General features: G+C 40.7%; 1 protein-coding gene, 1 long non-coding RNA gene and 1 other non-coding gene across 3 annotated transcripts; all 3 read left to right on the top strand.

The window, feature by feature from the left end:
* Positions 1-984: 984 nt before the first annotated feature.
* LOC103640785 (uncharacterized) lies at positions 985-1,917 on the top strand. The gene is made up of 3 exons (XR_559856.2): positions 985-1,058; positions 1,298-1,379; positions 1,839-1,917. It is a non-coding gene; the product is annotated as an uncharacterized lncRNA (long non-coding RNA).
* A 10,604-nt stretch (positions 1,918-12,521) lies between these two features.
* Positions 12,522-18,001, top strand: LOC109943470 (calcium-dependent protein kinase 3). Its single transcript, XM_023301308.2, has 4 exons — positions 12,522-12,865; positions 16,148-16,348; positions 16,713-16,813; positions 16,917-18,001. Exons 1-4 carry the CDS (start codon positions 12,634-12,636, stop codon positions 16,926-16,928), a joined length of 546 nt encoding a protein of 181 aa, XP_023157076.1. The 5' UTR covers positions 12,522-12,633; the 3' UTR covers positions 16,929-18,001.
* A 10-nt stretch (positions 18,002-18,011) lies between these two features.
* On the top strand, positions 18,012-19,365 carry LOC103640760 (uncharacterized). The gene is made up of 4 exons (XR_002266268.2): positions 18,012-18,344; positions 18,464-18,526; positions 18,621-18,981; positions 19,063-19,365. It is a non-coding gene; the product is annotated as an uncharacterized protein (transcript).
* The last annotated feature ends 1,016 nt before the right edge of the window (positions 19,366-20,381 follow it).

The raw sequence follows: 20,381 nt of genomic DNA, 5'->3' as shown, positions 1-20,381 counted from the left end.
CCAAATTAATGTGTTTCTACTATATTTAACCATTAATTGTGAGCCAGTGCTGTTGACAATTCTTTCTGCAACACAATAATATTTGTGGTGTCTGCTACATGTTGCTTCCAATATTTATTCTGACTGGATTCACAAAACACTTGAATAAAATTGACATTTTTTTACCAACTGTCTTTTTCTTAATCTTGGATTTCTTTTGTGTGCAGCTGATTTTGATCGTTCCATTAAGGAGGCGATAAGAGCTGTACAGTAAGTTTGGACCATTCTGGTACTCGTATTTTATCTGTAACATCAACACTTGATATCTTCTTATAGTAAAAGGCATGACACATACTTTTGATGGACGTTCGGGGGAAAATATGCATAGAAAACTCTGGGAAGTGGGAATTGAGCTGATATCATTCCTATGTTATTTCAGCTATTTACCAACATCATTCAGCAAACAATAGGCAGCAAATTGGAGTAGTTCTTCTCACGCTTGGCAACCCCCTTCTTTCTTCGATCATTGACAGGTTGAGGCACTTGTGAGGTAGAGTTGAACGACTGGTTTTCCTGAAATTAAAGAGAGTGAGCATTCTTCTTAACAGCCTGTATAAACATGTGCAACCAAAGGTAATGAAAACAAAGTAGTACCTGAATAATTGGACCTGGGCCATGCACAACAGCATGATCTTGGAACTGAGTCAAGTCATTTCCCAGGGAGAGAGTCAAGTCAATTCCTGGGGTGTAGGTGACATTACCATAAGCTTGGTTGGTAACTCCGTATTGCTGCCAAATGTTGTCCATCCCACCAAATCTTGCAAATGACAGTGGATACATTGCTGTCAGAGCACAGGTAAATTTTAAAAAGCTTGTTTGGGTAGTTCATTTCTTTCAACTATTTGTAGGAGTCAGAAAAATCAATAATTTGTTGAAATATAGCTTTCAAAGTTTCTAATTTTTGTCTCCTCGGATGCATACAATCAACAGTGTTGCACTACTGAACCGAAAGTTGATCCTAGAGGTATATTTCATGGACATGACAACACAGTTGAAGATGTTCAGTTCTGCCCTTCCAGGTAAACAGTGTTCTCTGTTTTTCTGGTTGCCTTCAAAATAATTATTGGACATACATAAGCAGACATGTACTCCAATTTTTTAGATGTTCATTGTTAAAACACGTCTATTTGTTTAATGATGTTATTGTTAATTAAACTAGGATCATCGGCCTTCTATGTGAATGTCTATGTTGACATATGCCTTATTTTTATTTTTATTTATATTAATACCCTATATTGTTTTTTATTTGGGGATGAAGTGCGCAGGAGTTTTGTAGTGTGGGTGATGATGCTTGTCTTATTCTGTGGGATGCTCGAACTGGCACTGCCCCAGCTGTTAAGGTGACAGTTCTCTTGTTCTATATCTAATGGGATAAACTATGTTTTTGGCCAAAATTGAGTCCATGAATGCAATGCGGCTTCTTTTGTAATAATATAACTTCACTCAAAGAGGTGATAGGTTGTTGTTTTTTAATGAGACCATTGCAATCACATGGAGCTATTTATTTTGTCAAATTGGCCTGAGATACTTTACTTGTTGCATGATAATTGTGTTTCTAATTTTATTTCTTGAATGACTGTTCATTTTCATTAACTTAACTGATATAATGTGTTGGGAAATTGATCCTGACTGATTTATTGGTCGAAAGTATATTGTTCAGTTTTTTACTTGTTCCAAACAGGGTGACATTATATTTCTTTCCTAATGCGGTGTACCTTTAGAATTATTTTTCCAGGATATGGAGTTTGTAAATGCAGTATGGACTATGATGTTAAAAGTTATTTATTATTTATTTTCAGGTTGAGAAAGCTCACACTGGAGATGTTCATTGTGTTGATTGGAATCCCCTTGATGTTAACTATATCTTAAGTGGGTATGATGGCATTAAGGTTCAATTTAGCATAATCGTTGAAACAAATTCGATCTCTATTAGTTCCTTATACGTTCAAGTAATGAATCTTTCAATTGATTAAAATAACAAAATTTGTGTATGGCTAAGATCACAAATGGATTACAAAACCTTTTCTTATAACGCTATAACACACATTTATACATAAGTTATCATGTTATTACATGTTTCTGTTCCAACGCACGGCCATTCACCTAGTTGTAGATGAAGTTGTTACCAAACTGCTGACCGAAGCTGCAGAAAAAGTTCTGAAGGAAGAAGAGTAGCTATTGTAAAAACATTTCTAGAATATTAATGTAACATTTGCTGAACTATGGGTGTAATATTTGATGTTTATATATTTGAATGTAATATATGAATGGTTTGTAATTCAGTTCTTTGCGATGCATGAAACTTTATGTACATACCGTTTTTTAGCCTTCGGCGAAAAAACACCTTCCCTTCTTTTCATGCTTCATAAAGAAGAGCTTTTATGCTTCGTAAAAATCATCCATACTTTGTAAAACATCAATGCGTCATAAACAATAGATCCCTTTTTCCGCATCAGAACTGATGAAGCTGTAATTTTCAGCTTACTTTGTGCCTTGGCATCTTTTCATTTTTTGTAAAGCATTGCCCGAAGATCGGCCTCGTTTTCAATTGATGTCATTGATGTGATATGATGTATGATGTGATGCTATGCGATATGATGCGATGATATGATGCAAAGAATGATGCTAATGCCAAAGACACATACCCACGCTGAAACACAATATCTGTGTCCCCTTAGGAACCATCAAAAATCTCTTTGCCGTTTATTTTTTGGCTTCACCGCTTATTTTTCGGTGTAAGTTCTACATCCCCTAAGGAACATCTTTTGAACTTCTTCGCCTTCTATTTCGGCGGTATTCGTGTTGACTTTTCGCGCTTCGCCTTATATTTCGGCGGTATTTTGCTCTGCATTCCCTTTGTAACGACTTTTGAGCAGAAAACTTACCTTGGGAACGGCTTTTTGAAGCTTCGGCAAACTTACGCTGCGCTCTTTAAGAACGACTTTTTGTAGCTTTGGTGAAACTTTCACTGCGATTTTTAGCTCTACATTCCTGAAGGAATATCTCTTTGTAGCTTCGGCATTCTCGTAAGTCTGTGACGAAGGTATATTTCATTTTGACATAAACGAAGCTAGTACAGGAAATTAAAAAATAACAAGAAAACTAGGTTTACATTGATTGTTCCTTATTAAAAAGAAAATGACAGTGAATGTTAAACTGTGCCAAAGGTAGGATATATCTCAATATATGTGTTTTGATTCTGGCACAGTACTATTAACTGTGCGAGCTTCGGACCCTCCCTGAAATCTCGCTGTTGATGGGTCTGTTGACTCCCTTCTGGCTGCTGACCTCATGAGTAGGCAGGCTATAGTGGCGGTGGAGGTGGAAGTTGTGGCCAAGAAACTTGAGGCTGGCTAGCCGAAGCAACAGAAGTTGCGGGATGATTACCCACATATTCTGGTATGTAGGGTGAATGACACGAAGCAGTGTGCAGGACCTGCTTCGGTTGACTTTGCCGGGCTTCGGCTTCTGCAATCTCTTTTTGCTTTTGGATGGTGATTTGACATGTTCTTGTATTGTGGCCCTTGTCTTCACCACAAAATAGGCAGTAGATATTCCTGGGCTGGTCCCCATATCTTCCTCTGAAGCCCCTGGCGCCTCTGCCTCTTGGAGCTGGCGGCCGGAAAGAGCTTTGTTGCTGCCCCGAAGCTTGCAAAGAATATTGCGACCTCTGCTGTTGACTTCCTCTATCATCACTCTAGGTGGAGTTGTGAATTGACCTGACGTGCCTCGGGTGGATTCTTCCTCCGAAGCCCCTGGTCATTTCAGAGAACCTGTATGCTTCCTCCCTTCTTTGGCAGAAGTCATTGCCAGCCCGGATGTACTCATCCATCTTCTGAAGCAGCTTCTCCAGAGTCTGTGGGGGCTTTCTAGCAAAATACTGAGCAGTAGGTCCTAGACGAAGCCCCTTAATCATGGCTTCAATGACAATTTCATTGGGCACTGTAGGCGCTTGTGCTCTAAGACGCAGGAACCTTCGGACATATGCCTGGAGGTACTCCTCATGATGTTGCGTGCATTGAAACAAGGCCTGAGATGTGACTGGCTTCGTATGGAAGCCTTGGAAACTTGTCACTAGCATATCCTTGAGCTTCTGCCAAGAAGTAATGGTCCCTGGCCGAAGAGAAGAATACCATGTTTGGGCCACATTCCGAACTGCCATGACGAAGGACTTGGCCATGACAGCTGCATTGCCTCCATATGAAGATATAGTTGCATCATAACTCATCAAAAACTGCTTCGGGTCTGAATGCCCATCATACATAGGAAGCTGAGTTGGCTTGTATGATGGGGGCCATGGAATAGCCTGCAGTTCTGCTGCCAAGGGAGACGCATCATCAAAAGTAAAGGTATCATGATTAAAATCATCATACCATCCATCGTCGTTGAACAAGCCTTCTTGATGAAGCTCCCTGTGTTGGGGCCTTTGATCTTGTTCGTCTTGAGCAAGATGGCGTACTTCTTCAGTGGCTTCGTCGATCTGCCTTTGAAGATCAGCCAGTCGGGCCATCTTCTCCTTCTTCCTTTGTACTTGCTGATGGATTATCTCCATGTTTTTGATTTCTTGGTCCAACTCCTCCTCTTGGGAGTGTTGGACTAGTGGCCTTCCTCTTCTGGCTTCGGGCCTCTCGAAGAGAAAGGGTCTCCTGGTTCGGGTCCAGTGGCTGCAGTGCAGCAGCCCCTGGCGTTGAAGCTTTCTTCGGTGGCATGACGAAGTTCAGTGCTTGTCGAAGGTGGTCGAAAAAGGGTTCACCGGAGGTGGGCGCCAATGTTGGGGACTTGTTCTCAAATACTTCGGCTTAACAGAAGGCAAAAAGCACAAGCGTGATGCAAAAGCAAGTACCAGTCAGCCTGAACAGTACAGGGGTACTGTTCATCTATTTATAGGCACAGAACACAGCCTATGAGAAATTACAATTATGCCCTTTACATTTACTATTGGCTTATAGAAAAATCTATGAGGACTGAATAGCCTTTTCCCTTTTAAGTCGGTTCCCTTTTCTGCGATTTAGCCGAAGCTCCCTTAAACACAGCTTCGGAGTGACGGCAACCTTCGTCACGATCAAGCTCCTCATCGTGTATGCTTTTATCATGAATCCGAAGATACCTGTTCATAAACCATACTTGGAAGACATTGTTAAATTATGTTTTTGAGGACCTTCGGAGGACGAAGGCCCCCAACAAAAGGTAAAACTAGATACAAGGTAAATAGATACGCATATCTAAAGATAAGAAATTACAATAAATCTAGTTACCTTAGTCATGGGTGGGAAATTTGGGTCCAAAAAATTTCACTAACCTTCTTGGCAATAAACTTGATCCAATATGATGTATCCCATGATATACATCCCAACTTTGCCAAGTCTCCAAATTCCCCGTTTGACCTTCGGTCCACTCACTTCCCTTTTGGGATCCAAACCTTCTTGGTGCTTTTCATGGTTGAAATTATTTCCTTTGGCACCCAGATGCATTTGGCCCCCTTTCCTTTGTTGGCTTGCTTGTTGGCCTTGATTGCTATCACCTTTCCATTCTTTTTCTTCTTGATCAAATATGGTGTAGCAGCCTTTTTGTCCACCTTTTTGATGTAGGTGTTGGAGATTTTGCTTGATGGCTTTTGCTTGAGCTTTTGCCTTTGTTTATCCCCGGTCATCGCCTTGCATTGGAAAGACTTATGGCCTTCCATTTTGCATAGCCTACAAATCACAGTTTCTCCCTCCATAGGCTTGTTCACTCCCGCAGTGGTGTTATCCTGTGGAGGTCGGATTTGTTTGGCTTTGACTTTCTTGTCATACAAAGCCTTGCCAAGGCGAGCCACTTCTTGCTTTAATTGTTCATTTTCCTTTGCAACCTCATCCGAACATGTTTCTACAACAATATTCTCAACAAGAACTTGGTTGCAGGGGTTAGTATCATTAATTAAATCAAAGCAAGAAGTAAAAGCATCTTTCTTAATAATTTCAGGTATTTCAACTAAAGATGTTGCTGGGGTGCTACTAATGTTTTCTAGCTTAGTAGTTAGCTCATTATTGTGTATGCTAAGAATTTCCATTTTCTCTAGCAAATTTTCAATAGCTTCTTAGGAGCTAGCTAACTTAGCCTTAAGTTTTTCATTCTTTTTAATAAGACCATCATCAGTAGCAGTGGATGGAGCACTAGACTCTAATAGCTCAATTTTAGTTGACAGCTCACAATTTAAGTTTGCAAAAGTTTCAAATTTTTCTAGCAAACCTTTATAATCATTTTGGGAGCTAATCAACTTATTTTTCAAAGTTTTAAGTTGAGCTTTTTGCTTAGTGCAAACATCCTGGAAAAATTTAACAGCTTCCGCAAGTTCATCTACGGAGGGCTTTCCCTCACCATCATCATCACTACTACTATCATCACTAGAGGATGGAATGCTCATTTTACCTCTTGCCATAAGGCATTTATGTGATGACCGTGATGAGCGTGATGAGGATCGGTGGCTGCGCGTCCTTGGAGGTTCATCATCACTTGAAGAATCATCCCAAGTTCTAACACTTGTTAGTGCCTTGCCTTTGCTCCTCTCCTTTTTGGGTTCGGCCATAGTTGGACAGTTGTCCCTGAAGTGGCCCTTCTCCCCGCATGTGAATCATCCTCTCTTTCTTTGCTTTTTCCTGTCAATGTTAAATAGAAGATCTTCGACCTGCAGGGGCACACCCATTAGATTAATCTTGCGGATCATCCCCATTACCTTTCCAACGCGTCGGATTGTTTCTTCGTCCTCGGAGGATGATGTGCATGGTTGATTATCTTCATCATCATCACTTTCTTCTTCCTCCTCTTCTTCACTTGAGGAACTTGGAGTGGGAGCCTTCTTTTTTCCCTTCCTTTCATCACATGCAAAAGCATATGGCCTTGAGGAAGTTGGCTCCTCTCCCCAACACATTTTTTGCGACATCTCAAAAGCCGCGATTTTCCCAATCACAATTGTTGGGGTCATATTACTCAAGTCCTCCATGTTGTGAAGGATGGTGATGATGCTCCCATATCTTCGTTGTGGTAGCAGGGAGATAATCTTCCTCACAATGTCCGCATCACCTAGCTTATTAATGCCAATAGAATTGAGCTCATTGATAATTAGATTCAAACGAGAATACATATCTCTAACAAGCTCATCATCTTTCATAGCAAAAGAATTATACTCATCTAAGAATAGGCAATGTTTTTGCTCACGGACATTTGATTTGCCGTCATGGAGCTCATGCAACTTAAGCCAAATCTCATTAGCAGTTTTCAAGGTAAATACTTGATTAAAAATATCCATGCTAAGAGATTCATACAAGCAATTTTTGGCTCTAGCATTTAAATGAATTTCTTTTTCCTCACTCGCGGTGGGTTTCTCGGGATTCTTGGGGGGTTTCATCATGTCACGAGTGACTCTCCAAACACCAAGATCAACGGCCTCTAGGTAACAAGCCATTCTAGCACTATAATATGGGAAGTTAGTGCCGTCGAAGTGTGGTGGCCTATGGGTATCCATCCCTTCCTCTAAAAAGCGACGACTCTTTTAGCGGTGAAGCTAAAGCATTTCAAATGAGCCAAACCAGGCTCTGATACCACTTGTAGGAAACAGGTGATGCCTAAGAGGGGGGGTGAATTAGGACTTCTAAAACTTTCGCTAAACTAGGCCACAAATAAATCCCTAGAGCAAAACCTATGCAAATAGTCAAACTAGAATGTGCAAACTAGGTTTTGTCTAAGTGTTGCTATCTCTACCGCAATGGCTAAGTTTCAATCTACACTAAATAAGTATGTATACAAGATTGAAACTTGAATGCTTAATATAAATGCGAAAACTTAAAGAGCAAAGTAGAGAAGCAAACTCTCGTGGATGACGCCGGTATTTTTACCAAGGTATCCAGAACCATGCAAGGTCCTGACTAATCCTCGTTGGTGCCCCTACGCAAAGGGAAGCCCACGCGAGGGCCAAGCACCTCGTCGAGTAACTCCGTAGAGAGCCGCGGGCCTTCTCCACGCGCAAGTGGTGCTCCGCTTCCGGCTCCTCTCGGACGCTCCCCGCCGTCTCCACTATCGAGCTTCCGGCCGAAACGTCGTGGGCCTTGTTCTCTCCGGTACACGGTGGCGGCCGTGACACAAATGCGGTTGTCACGGTCTCGCAAGACACTCGCCCCACTCGGTACAATTACAACGGTCCGCGCAAGAGTCGAGGGGTTGTGAGGTATATCTAAACTCACTCAACAATCTAGGGTTCACCTAGAGCAAGCGCTAAAGCGGTCTAACTAACCTAAGCACTTCGCAAAGCACCTACGCTAATCACCGAGTGATTCTATTAAGCACTTGGGTGTAAGAGCACTTGGGAATGTCTATTATATGCCTTGGTATGTCTCTTGGGCTCCCACCCTTGGAAATGGCCGGTTGGGGGTGTATTTATAGCCCCCAACACAAATAGAGCCGTTGGAGAAAAGTTGCTGCTTTCTGCGGCACACCGGACAGTCCGGTGGTGCACCGGACAACGCACTGTAGCCTGTCCGGTGCGCCTAGTTGTTGCCCTGTCAGAGCAGGTGACCGTTGGCGCCGCAGGCTTTCCACACCGGACAGTCCGGTGGTCTTCTCTCCGGGTGCCACCTGGAACTAGTCGTTGGGTTGTGGTTCCCTGGTGCACCGAACAGTCCGGCGTGTGGGCACCGGACAGTCTGGTGCTCCACGCACAAACAGTCCGCAGGCAGCACACTTGGACTTTTCTTGGATCATTTTAATGTCTTCTTTTGAGGTGTTGCTTTCCTCAATTCCTTAGTCCAAGTTAATCTTGCATCCTGTGAACTACAAACACAAACACTAGAAAACTTATTAGTTCACGGATTGTGTTGATCATCAAACACCAAAACTCAATTAGCCAAATGGCCCGGGGTCCATTTTCCTTACAAAGAGTTGTGGTTTTTGTGCTTCATCTCCAAATCATTATTGTTCCTATTGATTCGAGCTTTGGTACTACATCGAGTTCTTTGTGGATTCATTACTCTTGGAGCTTCTAGCTCCTAGATGAATAGGTGTCTCTTGTGACTCTCCAAATCTTGTGGAAGACCACAAGAAAGTTTTTACTACCCGCTCGTGTGATCAAAGATTAGTGTGTGGGCTTGACCTTTGTGGTCGGCAAAGGGAGGATTAGGGTTGAAAGAGACCTAGCTCTTTGTGGGCCCCTCAACGAGGAAGTAGGGAACCTTGGTGGTGTGACCAAACCTCAGGATAAATCTTGTATATCTTGTGTTCTTGTCCATTGTGTTTGTTCGTGTTCTTCGTTCTCTCACCATTCCGTGGAAGATTTGTTTATATCTTTTTAGTGTGTGGATTTTGAGAAATGCCCTTCTCAGATCTAATACTTTGAACCATGTGGATCTTCTAGAACATCTCATTTCCAAAGTTAACTATGTGAATTTTGAGATCAATTCAATTTTATATCTCATTGTTTAGTTTAACTCGTGCAAACCGGCTAAACCGGTTTTACCTAGTTCGTTCTACTTTTTGTTGGAAAAAAAATTAGCTTGCCTATTCACCCCCCTAGGCAAATTTTGATTATAAAAATACGCAATACGAAATAGAGCTTGCTTCTATGGTCACACGATAAAAAGAAATGCTGAGATCGAAGCTACGATTGAGTAGTTATAGTGTTTACGTTATATAAATATGAACTAGAACATTTAATTCGACATACTTGTATTAATCGACATTTACCAAATGTAAATTAGAGGTATTACCTAGTTTGGATTAATCCGCTACACTAACAACTCTCGGTTAAATAAGTAATTTAAATAATATGAGTGATTCTAAGCGAGGCGAATTAACATCGCAAAACAAAGTGTGCGACGTGCGAAACAGTACGACAGCACGCGCACAGCATGTGCGGATGACGCGCGGACAAATGCGACACGTGAGGTCTATTAAATAGATGACGTTTATACTAAACAATTATTCATAAAAGAATATTTCAGTTAATATTAACCATGTTGATATTTATTTATCAAAGCGCAAGTTGAAAACCCTAAATTGGATTTAATTGGAACGCTAATTTAATAATCGTTGGTCAAACAAACATTTAATAAATTATTTAAAATATGTAACCATAGAGAATAATATTTTAAACATGTAGACAACTTTAATATGAATCTAACGCGACTTGAACGGTGCGAATCGGATGTATAACTGTGATACCCAATTTTCTGAAAAGAAGTTAAATTTATTTTTCCCTTTTATTTCGTGATCTGTGTAGTTGGGGTTGGAGTTTTTTAGGAAGCATTCACCAGTAAAACAGTAGATTACTTGTTGGATTTGTGCGCTGGGGTCGGGAGCAGACGTGAGAGCGAGTTTGGGCCGTGGATCTCGATCTGGCGGTGGGGAGCCCATTAGTCCCCCCCCTTAACCCTAGCCGCCCCCTCCCTCTCACTCCCCCACCCCTTTGGCCGCCCCCCTCTCTCTTCCTCTCTTCCACTCTTGCAGCCACCCCAATCCCTCTCCTCCTTTCCCAAGTGATTGCAGCGCCACCCCTCAACCCTAGCCGCCCCCCTCTTCCTCTCCAAGGTGGAGCCTCCCCGCTTGGTGTCCGTCGTGTGGGTGCGAGTCTTCCATGAGAGTTTGAGGGAGGAAGAAGGAAGAAAAGAAGGAGGAAAGGAGGAACCCAAGGTGATTTTTGTGATCATTTTGTTGTATTTGTGCTGAAATCCAATTGGTTACATGTTCACCTATGCGATTTGGTATAGGTGCTGTCCAGAAATTTAGTGGGTGGACGAACAGCAGTAGTTCTAGGATATTCTGGGAATTTTTCGTGGGCAATTAGTGGGGATCAGTGGGAGAATCATGTAGAGCTTTGTCATACCTTTCCAACGAGTACTTATGCGCTCGATTCGGAGTTATAATTTAGGAGATATCGTTGTTTGAATCCGGTTATGTTGCTGTCCAAAAAAACAGATTTTCAGGTGGGTGAACAGCAGTAGTATTAGCAGTTTCTAGGAATTTTTCGTGGGTAATTAGTGTTAACCAGTATGATAATAATGTAGGGATTTGTCTTATCTTTCCAATGAGTACTTATGCGCTTGATTTGGAATTATATTTTAAAAGATATCGCTGTTTGAATCTGGGTATGTCGCTGTCCAAAAGACAAAAAAACAGATTACAGGGTTCATCTTGTGGACTGTTTTGGGCTAATTAGATTTTGGAATTTAATTATAAATTGTATACAAAACTTGTGGGGAATTTTATGTAGATGCCTCTGGAGTTTTTTTTTTGTTACCATTGCTGTCATAATTTTAAAGTTATGAAATTATTAAGCAGCGCCGCTGCAGTTTGGTGGGTGTGGGGAGAGATGTAACCCGCGGCGGGGTTTGAGTTTGTGCGTAGGTGCGGCATCGTTTATGAGCCTGATTATGTGAAATTGGTGCACTAAGTTGTGTGTCAAAAACAGGTGGTGGACTTCTGGATCGTACTTAGGGATTTGCCCGAACTTCCGGTAAAGGCAAGTAAATACAGTGGTGGTTGCTACCGTTTGGGTTGCATCCTAATCCCTGTCATTGATTATGCATAAGTTTTAATTATGTTAATCATTGAATTCTATGATGAAGTTTATTTGTTTGGAAGTATTAATTCTCAATTGTCTAATATTGTGGATGATCATAATTTGGTAATGATATATGTGGTTGATTCCCATCTTGGATGAAGTTGAAGTATCTTTTTGAATCACGTTATATGAAGTGTTGTAGGCATGACATGCACATTGCATCATCCATCTTGCATTTTGAAGTTATGTCGCGATCTTATGGTCCGACCGTACCGGTACATTTTTAGCATCGTACGTTGCCCGAGGAGGGGTACGATGCGGCTTCATATCCTTAGAGGTATGAAGGCAGAAGTCATCCTTGCATTTGCAGACATTTGCACTCATGAGGTATATATGAAGTGTGACATTACTATGTTACTATTGGGGTTTCTACCTGCGAGGTGTGGTGACTAGGTGTGTTGTACGTTGTATACGTGTTGCACCTTCGTAATAAGAAGGTTGTGGAATCACTACAAGAAACTGATAAATGTTCGTGGGTTTTGTTAAGAACGTGGGTACCGACGTTCTTAAATCAGTTAAGTTCATGTGTTTTTTTAAGAACGTGGGTACCCACGTTTTTAAATTAAGTTCGTGGGCCCTAACCAAAACCGTCGAACTTAATTTAATAGGAACGTGGGTACCCACGTTCTTAAATTAAGTTCGTGGGCCAACTCGAAACCGTCGAACTTAACCCAAAATATCTAGATCCCTATCCCGCGCCGCGAGTCACTTTCACCATCTCTCACTCTTATCCGCCAGCGCGCCCACCGCCGCGCGCAGCATCGCGCCGCCCACCCGCGCGGCCACCGCGCCCACCCCAGCGCCCCAAATGCCGCTCCAACCCTAGCCTCCCGCCACGCCTTTGGATCTCAGGCGGCCATGGGCAACTGCTGCCGCTCGCCGGCCGCCGTCGCGCGGGAGGACGCCAGCTCTTTGCACTTCCCCGCATCCAACGCGAAGAAGAAGCCGCACCAAGCGTCGTGTCCCTGCGGGAGGCGTGCGAGGACGAGGGCGCCGTCCACCTCGTCATGGAGCTCTACGAGGGCAGCAAGCTCTTCGACCGCATCGTCGCGCAGGGGCACTACACCGAGCGCGCTGCCGCCAATGTCACCCGCATCATCGTCGAGGTCGTCCAGCTCTGCCATCAGCACGACGTCATCCATCGCGACCTCAAGCCGGAGAACTTCCTCTTCGCCAATAAGAAGGAGAACTCGCCGCTCAAGGCCATCGACTTCGGTCTCTCCATCTTCTTCAAGCCTGGTGAGTCACACCAACCGAGATCCTTTCCCAATTTCAGACGATTTTCTGCGCACTTCCGTGATTTCTGGTTTTAGTGGGAGGAAACTTGACGGTAGAGCTCAGAGTAGCAAAATGTACTTCTTTTTTCCTGCAATCCATAAAAAATGTGGTTATTACTAGCTCTGGAACCCGGAAACAATTTGGTGGTTCTTTCATAGGCAATTGGCTATTACTAGCTGCAAGATAGTATCTGGTAGTGATCCGGTAGATACTGTTAATCTCCTTTTTTCAGGATAATATCTAGTGGTACTGACGATAATTTTCAGGACATCGGTTCAGCCGGGCTCTTTCTTCCCTATTACAGAGCATTTTGGTTTGATGAAGAATGAAAATATATTGTGTTGGGCTTTGCCTGGTTGGTACATCAAAGTCTTAGGATGTTTGTGGTGTGGTACACACTTTTGTCATTTAGATTTGCAACTTAAATGTTGATTATTTTATGAAATACTGTGTACACAACACGAGGAAAGTCCACTCTGACTTAACTTACCGAGTCACTTGAGTATTCAGCTCATGGAGCAGATTTATATGTCACCGTGCAGACTTTGTTTTAAGGAAAAATGGTCTTATGCTGCTGAAAACTTGTCGCTTAGGTTATATGCCGTAGAAAGAAATTGGTACACTCAAATACCATCCAAAGTCTGCTCGGTTATACTTTATTACTCACGTCAATTTAGTCCTAGATGGTGGTAATACTGATGGTTTGCCGTGCAGAAACAAACTGCTAAAAATGGAGGCCAGGTGACATCTAGCTATGAACGATTGGCATCAAAGTCCACTGACCCTCTCTCTCTCTCTCTCATATATATATATATATATATATATATATATATATATATATATATATATATATATATATATATATATATATATATATATATATATATAGTTTTTGTTACCTCATTTCCTTGTGAAAGAGCTGAGCATTTGTCAGAATTTGAAAGGAGAGCTTTTGGAGTATTTTTCTTGAATCTAGACCAATTTAGAACTGGTGGAATTATTTTCATTAAAAAGCAAACATACACCTAGATTCGCTTCAACTGAGGCCCAGGCATTCAACGTTTACTTAAAATTTTGTATTTATGGGATGTGTTTTCCTCTCCTCGTAAGGAATGCTAGATAGATTTTTTTTGCTTGCAAACATTTGTAGGCAAGGTTTTTCACCATAGAGAGTAAATAGCTAAGCTTTGGAAATTTATTATTGACTTTGCTTAAAGGTTTTATTTTGGAGGTAACTTCTGGTTACTAATATCTCAGACTTACAATTTGGAAAATATCAGTCAGTTAGGAATTCCGTATTTACTGTTAACCATGAAGAACATGAGGTGTAAAAGGTATTTGGAGAAGAAACAAGCTGGCATGGAAAAAGGAATCAAGATTTGATCACAACCAAATCCTTCTTTGTTAGAATTCTAGAAAATGTGTCCTTGTATTATTTCAGTTTCATACGTATTCATGATTTAACAATGCACACTAGGATAATGACGCTCAGTATCAAAGGCATGGAATTTGTTCTTTAACTCAAAAGGAACAACTGCTCTACATGGTTTTCTTATTTCTTTTGTTTTCTGCTATAAAGTTTTTTTTAGATGTCCATTTTGGAACTGTAAAGGTCTTTTTTATGGTTCATGTGAATATTTTATCAGTCTAATCATTTTTCCCTGGGAGAAGATGTACGATTTTCTTAATATTCAGCTAGAAAGTGATTTAAATCTAAAAAGAAGTAAGAGCTCTCTGCTTTCCTCTTCTATCAAGCTATTTTTTCTATTTCCTGTAACTGATTGCACAAGCTGTTGTGGGAGCAAAATCAAACGAATTTCAATAGCTCTTTGTTTCACTCACAGTGCAAGTCAGGGCATAGCTCCTGCAAACTATTCTATCTTTTTATCAAAACAATCTATTGTGTCCAGCACCATTTTTTCTTATATACAGCTTATGTTTAGTAACTTGTATTCTGCGGTGGTTTTTGACAATCGAGGTTTTCCCTGGTAAAAGTGCATTTCCTGTGGTTTGAGTTGAACTTATTCCTGATAATTGCTTCTTTTCTTATTAATGATTTTTTTCTTGTCAGGAACATCTCTGGTTATCTGGAGTTGGCGGTGGCCTTTTCATTCATGGTTGCCTGCACTCATCCGGGTTGTAGCAATATCGGTCTCCAGGTGTGTGGGGGAGGAAATGGATGTTACTATTAGGGAAGTGGTGTTTAGCAAGCATGTTAATTTCAGGTATATTTTCAACAGTGACATGTTATACAATGTATAAGTTCTAGCAACTACCACTGCAAATGAAGATTTTTTTAATTCCAGTTTGGTATGCACCATTATAGATGTGCTCACTCTAGGGGTAGTTGCAATTCTCAAATAGTTTGCTTAAAATGTGTGGCCAGGGCTAGGTCACTCTCAAATAGTATTTTACATTAACTCTAGCTGCAAGAATGGTACTTTATACATCCATTAGTTCGCCTAAAATGTGTGGGAATTATGTAGAGATGTGCCAATATATAAAATAAACTTTTAAGCTCAAACAACCCCTTTGATTGATGTGCCACTGCTGATGCAGTAGCGTTATTGTGCCAAATGGATACATGAGGATTAGGATGCTAATCCAAAGTAGGTGCACCCCATGATTAAGCTCCTATGTCCAGATATGTATATTACCTATCAACAAATCTTGGCATCCAGGTTTAAACTCCTCCCGCTGCTCGCCGATGTAAAGGTACGCACCTGCTGTCGAACTATGGCTCTAACTGATATAGCTTTTAGGCCCAATAACATCTACCACTGCTTATCATGCCATTAAATTGTTTGATGAAATACCAATATAATATAGTAATGTGGCATATATCAGTTCAGTTTGAGTTGTAGTTGTAACTTGAGAACATATGTTTTGTGTCTAATAAGTTATGAATTTTTGTTGTTGTTCTTCCCTTCTGCAAAACTTCAGATCTCCTACCTCTGCGATTCTAAAAAGAAGATTCAGGTCCCATTTGCCATAGTGGATCCGTTTCCACTGTAGCTATTGTTTTTGTTTGTTCTCTGGCAAAAAAAACTTAGCAAATGCTTATAGGAATAATGAGTTATCTTGGAAGATGATTACTTAGATAGGTGCATGTTTATTTCAGAGCTTATTTCAACCATTTAACTATGTGTCCAACCATTTTGGGCTGGTAACTTCTTTATTGAACCAGTATTTTGTCATTAAATTTACTCTACTTCAAAAAACCTGACCTGGAAAAAACTACAGAGACTGAACAAGGGGTGGCGCAGGCTATTCTTCGTGGAAATATCGATTTTAAGCGCGAACCCGCCGCCGCCAGCCCGCCCACCACGCTCTTCGCTAGCTCGCCCACCGCGCCGCCGCCAGCCAGCCCATCGCGCTACAGACGCGCTGCCGGTACCCTCTCCCTCTCCGCCCGGAAGTTCTTGGGTAACCATCTCACTACAGGTAACCATCTCCCTCTCTGAGATAAATGTTTAAACTTTTATTTAGGGTCCATACTTTTAAGTGTTCGATCCCTTCAAATGCTACACTTCCAAGCAATGCATAATGTATTAATGTGGGGTTGTGGGCGTTGGAATGTGCATGTTGACTAGCTTTGATTAGCTTGTCGATATACATACTTAGCAATCTATTTTTTCTTCTCCTTTCAAATGCTATGCTATTGCTACTGCTGTTGGAGTGTACCATTTAACTTGATATATGATTTAATAGATGCTTTGTGTGCATAAATCGTCTACAGTTACCATTTGGACTTTTTTAGCCATGTTTGAGAGATGTGACGGAGTTTGGATTTCACTTAAAAATGCAGGTCCAGTTGGAATCGAATACTCTGTTTGCTGGCCTATGCTAATGAGTAATCTATTTCAGATTTGGATATGTGCAAGACACAATGGTTGCTCAACGAACCAGGTGCCTAGCTCTCTTGGAATTTTGGTGTAATTTGAAGTCTACTGCTACTGTATTAGTCTCAGTTCTCTATTGTTTGATTCCGCTTTTCTTCTCACGCGTGCAGCACCAGGTATAAGTGTGTCTCCGTCGGAGGAGAACATGCGGTACTCAACGTCATAATCCTTGGCCATGCGCATTCACTTTGCAGTCAATTCCTCATTTATGATTGGCTTCACATGACATTACTTTTTGTATGGGTAGTCTTTGTGCTTCTGATGTTGTTTCTAGAATTATTAATAGATATATTTATAGAAGGAAAAAGCAAAGGTCAGGGCACTGGTACTATTTCAGAAGGTATATTTGGTTTGTGCAGCTTCATTTGCAATGCATATATTTATTCTTCTTTACTAAAAAGAGACTCATCTTGTTAATTTAGTAATATATTTGTATGTCCTGGGAAAAGATTGCTAGAGGAAAATTTGCTAAATTCTACAACTACACATAACCTTTGTTTTCTTTTTCATTTCAGCTATTGGTGAGTACTTACCGCTATGATGGACAAGACTTTTATCATTTCTTTTTTAGCCAGATTGTGGTTAGATGTGAGATTACTGTAGTTCATAGACCATAGCAGATGCTCGTAAGCAGAGGTTCGCTGCTGTAAATGGATTGATTTCTTGCTTTTCCAGAACGCATTGGCAAAGATCATGTCGCTGTCTCAGCACAGCACACACGGTTTGCATCCATTCCTGTAGTGGACCAAGTGACTGTAGTATGAAGAAGCGCGTGTCATTTTCCTGATTAATTTAGCTGGTTCAACTCTGTTGGGGTCCCAAGTCTTGGCCATAATTTGATGTAATTAAACTTCTTTAGACAATTGAGTACCTTTCTATGTGGATTTACATATCCCTTTGCCTTATAGTTTGGCATATTATTGCACTTCATGTTGACACACTTCTGATAGCATGTTTACCTTGGGATAAGATTTCTAATGTTTGCCAATATTGCCAAGTAAAATAAAATGTCAGTGGCTTCCTTGAACACCCAGATTATTTGCTACCTTCCTTTTGCATTACCACTATAATTTTCAAAGAAGGATGCTCTTTATCTTGTCTCTTTACAGGTTTGTGTGGCGAAAGAAGATAGAGCGTGATGTATCTCAGGGACAGAAGGTGAATATTTCTGTTAAATCTGAGAAGAAGAAACAATAAGAAAGAATGGTACTATGAAACACTATATCTATTTCCATTGTTTATTAGTTGGAACAAAGCATATCATAGTCTTCTTACCTACTTCCAATGAATTAATAAGGTTCATAGCATCATATGTATTATTTTATTTTCATCTATGCTTTTGTACTGTAGTGCACTGTACGCTTTGCTACCCAGAAAGCTTGTTATTTGGTCTTCTTCAAAAAGAAAATTGAAGATTATGCTTTTCTTGCAGCGCCTAATCGTTATAGTTGCTCTATCAAATGTAGGCTGAAATAGAAAAGGTTAAGAAAAGAAGAGAAGAAAGAGCTATTGAAAAGACACAGCATGAAGAGGAAATGGTTTGTATTTGACAATCATAATCTCTTTTATAATAATTTCGTAAGTTTATGTCTACCGTTTATTACATTCAGATATTTTTTGCATTTGGAATTAAATACATATATTTGCCGTTTTGAAGACATTGCTAGCTAGAGAAAGAGCATGTGCCGAGTTTCAAGACTGGGAGAAGAAAGAGGAAGAGGTCAATATCTTAAAATCTGACGAACACCATTCAATTTGTGTTGGAGTTAATATAGAATTGTTATTTATCTACCATTTCTCATTTTGGAGTGCAGTTTCATTTTGACCAAAGCAAGGTCAGGTCTGAGATCAGGTTGCGGGAGGGGCGTACAAAGCCTATTGATGTTCTCCAAAAGAATCTTAATTTCTTAGATGAATTTGACATTGAGTTAAATGAACCCTATCTGGTGTTCAAGGTGAGCATCATTTGCTCATCCTTATCTAAGTGTAAGTCGACTGAAAAAAGCTTTGTCCCTGCAGCACCCTACCTGTGTAATTTTCTGTATGTTTTTTGAAGCCAGCTGTTGTATATTCTGACACCATCGCACAGTACATCAAATGCATTTTATAACTTAGCAGTTCCTGAAATATGTGTTTTTTGCAATAAACTGGAGGATGAGATGCACGAGGATGAAGGTTTACCTCCTTTTCTGATTACTCAATCAACTATGTTTCCAAGATACTGAAGTGATTTCTGATATTATGTTTTATTTGTAGATGATAAACGATATTCATCTGAGCCTATACCTCAACAGACAGATAACCAATTTGAAGAGGAAGATGGATCCTTTTCTCCACAGCTAATGCATGGCAACGAAGATGAAGATGCAATTGATCCTGAAGAAGACAAAGATGAGCTGGTAGAGTTCTATGTTAGGGCAAAAAGTTCTACTGAGATTTTCTTTCATTTAGACAAACTTTCAAGCTTGTGCAGGCCTCCCTGTGTGTCTTACCCTAAGAGAGGACATTGATTCATTTAGATCTTACTTTTGATGGCAATGCTCCTTATGGTGGCTTAAATTTGAGGGCTTTCATTTCTGTATTGTATATGATATTCTGTGTTGCATGCGATTTTATGTTTGTCTAATTTTTCATTTATGTAATTTTTATTTTTTTTCTGGAAAAGGGATAAGAACGTGGGTACCCACGTTCTTAAAGTTAAGAACGTGGGTACCGTCGAACTTAATGTGCAACCCACGCAGACCCACGCAGGCCACATAAGTTCGACAGCCACGCGTCCCCGTCGAACTTAATAGTAAGAACGTGGGTACCGTCGAACTTACTTCTCTAAATTCGACGGTCCCCGTCGAACTTAAAAACGCACGTTCTTAATGTTAAGTTCGACGGTACCCACGTTCTTAATGTTAAGTTCGACGGTACCCACGTTCTTAAAGTTAAGAACGTGGGGGCCGTCGAACTTACTTCTCTAAGTTCGTCCAAAAATCGCCGTCGGCTATATTCGTCGGTACACCCACGTTCTTACGGTAAGTTCGACGGCTTATTACATTAAGTTCGATGGTTTGTCACCCACGTTCTTTAACCAGTTTCTTGTAGTGAATCAAGTGGTGGTAAAACAATGTTCTTATGTGGTTAAACAGTTTGATATTATTTTACTTGCTGAGATGTGTCATCTCACTCTTGCATTACTCAATGCAGGTACTTTATACATGCTGGGAATGAGGAGAGTAGCAGCACGTCCACTTTCACTCTCACAATAACGCTGCCCAGGCGCAGCCATGATTTAATTAGAAACTTATTGTCAAAGGAAGTTTGTTTTTTTAACTAGTTGTGCGCACTAGTTAATTCAGATCATGTCGTATGTTTAACTTCTCTTTGCTAGCCGATTAATAATACTTAGTATGTTTTTGTCATGATATATGTTTATACACTGTTGCCCCCTCATTTATGCAATTTTGCAAAGGGGATGCTGCCAAAATTTTATATATGGATGTCAGAAGTGTTGTTTAGTAGCATTCCGGGGTGTTTGTGGACCCCGGGGTGTTATAATAACGCAAAAGATATCACATTTTTAAATT

Source organism: Zea mays, chromosome 1 (genome assembly GCF_902167145.1).
Source record: "Zea mays cultivar B73 chromosome 1, Zm-B73-REFERENCE-NAM-5.0, whole genome shotgun sequence".
NCBI lineage: Eukaryota > Viridiplantae > Streptophyta > Magnoliopsida > Poales > Poaceae > Zea > Zea mays.
This window is presented reverse-complemented; position numbering and strand designations above follow the sequence as displayed.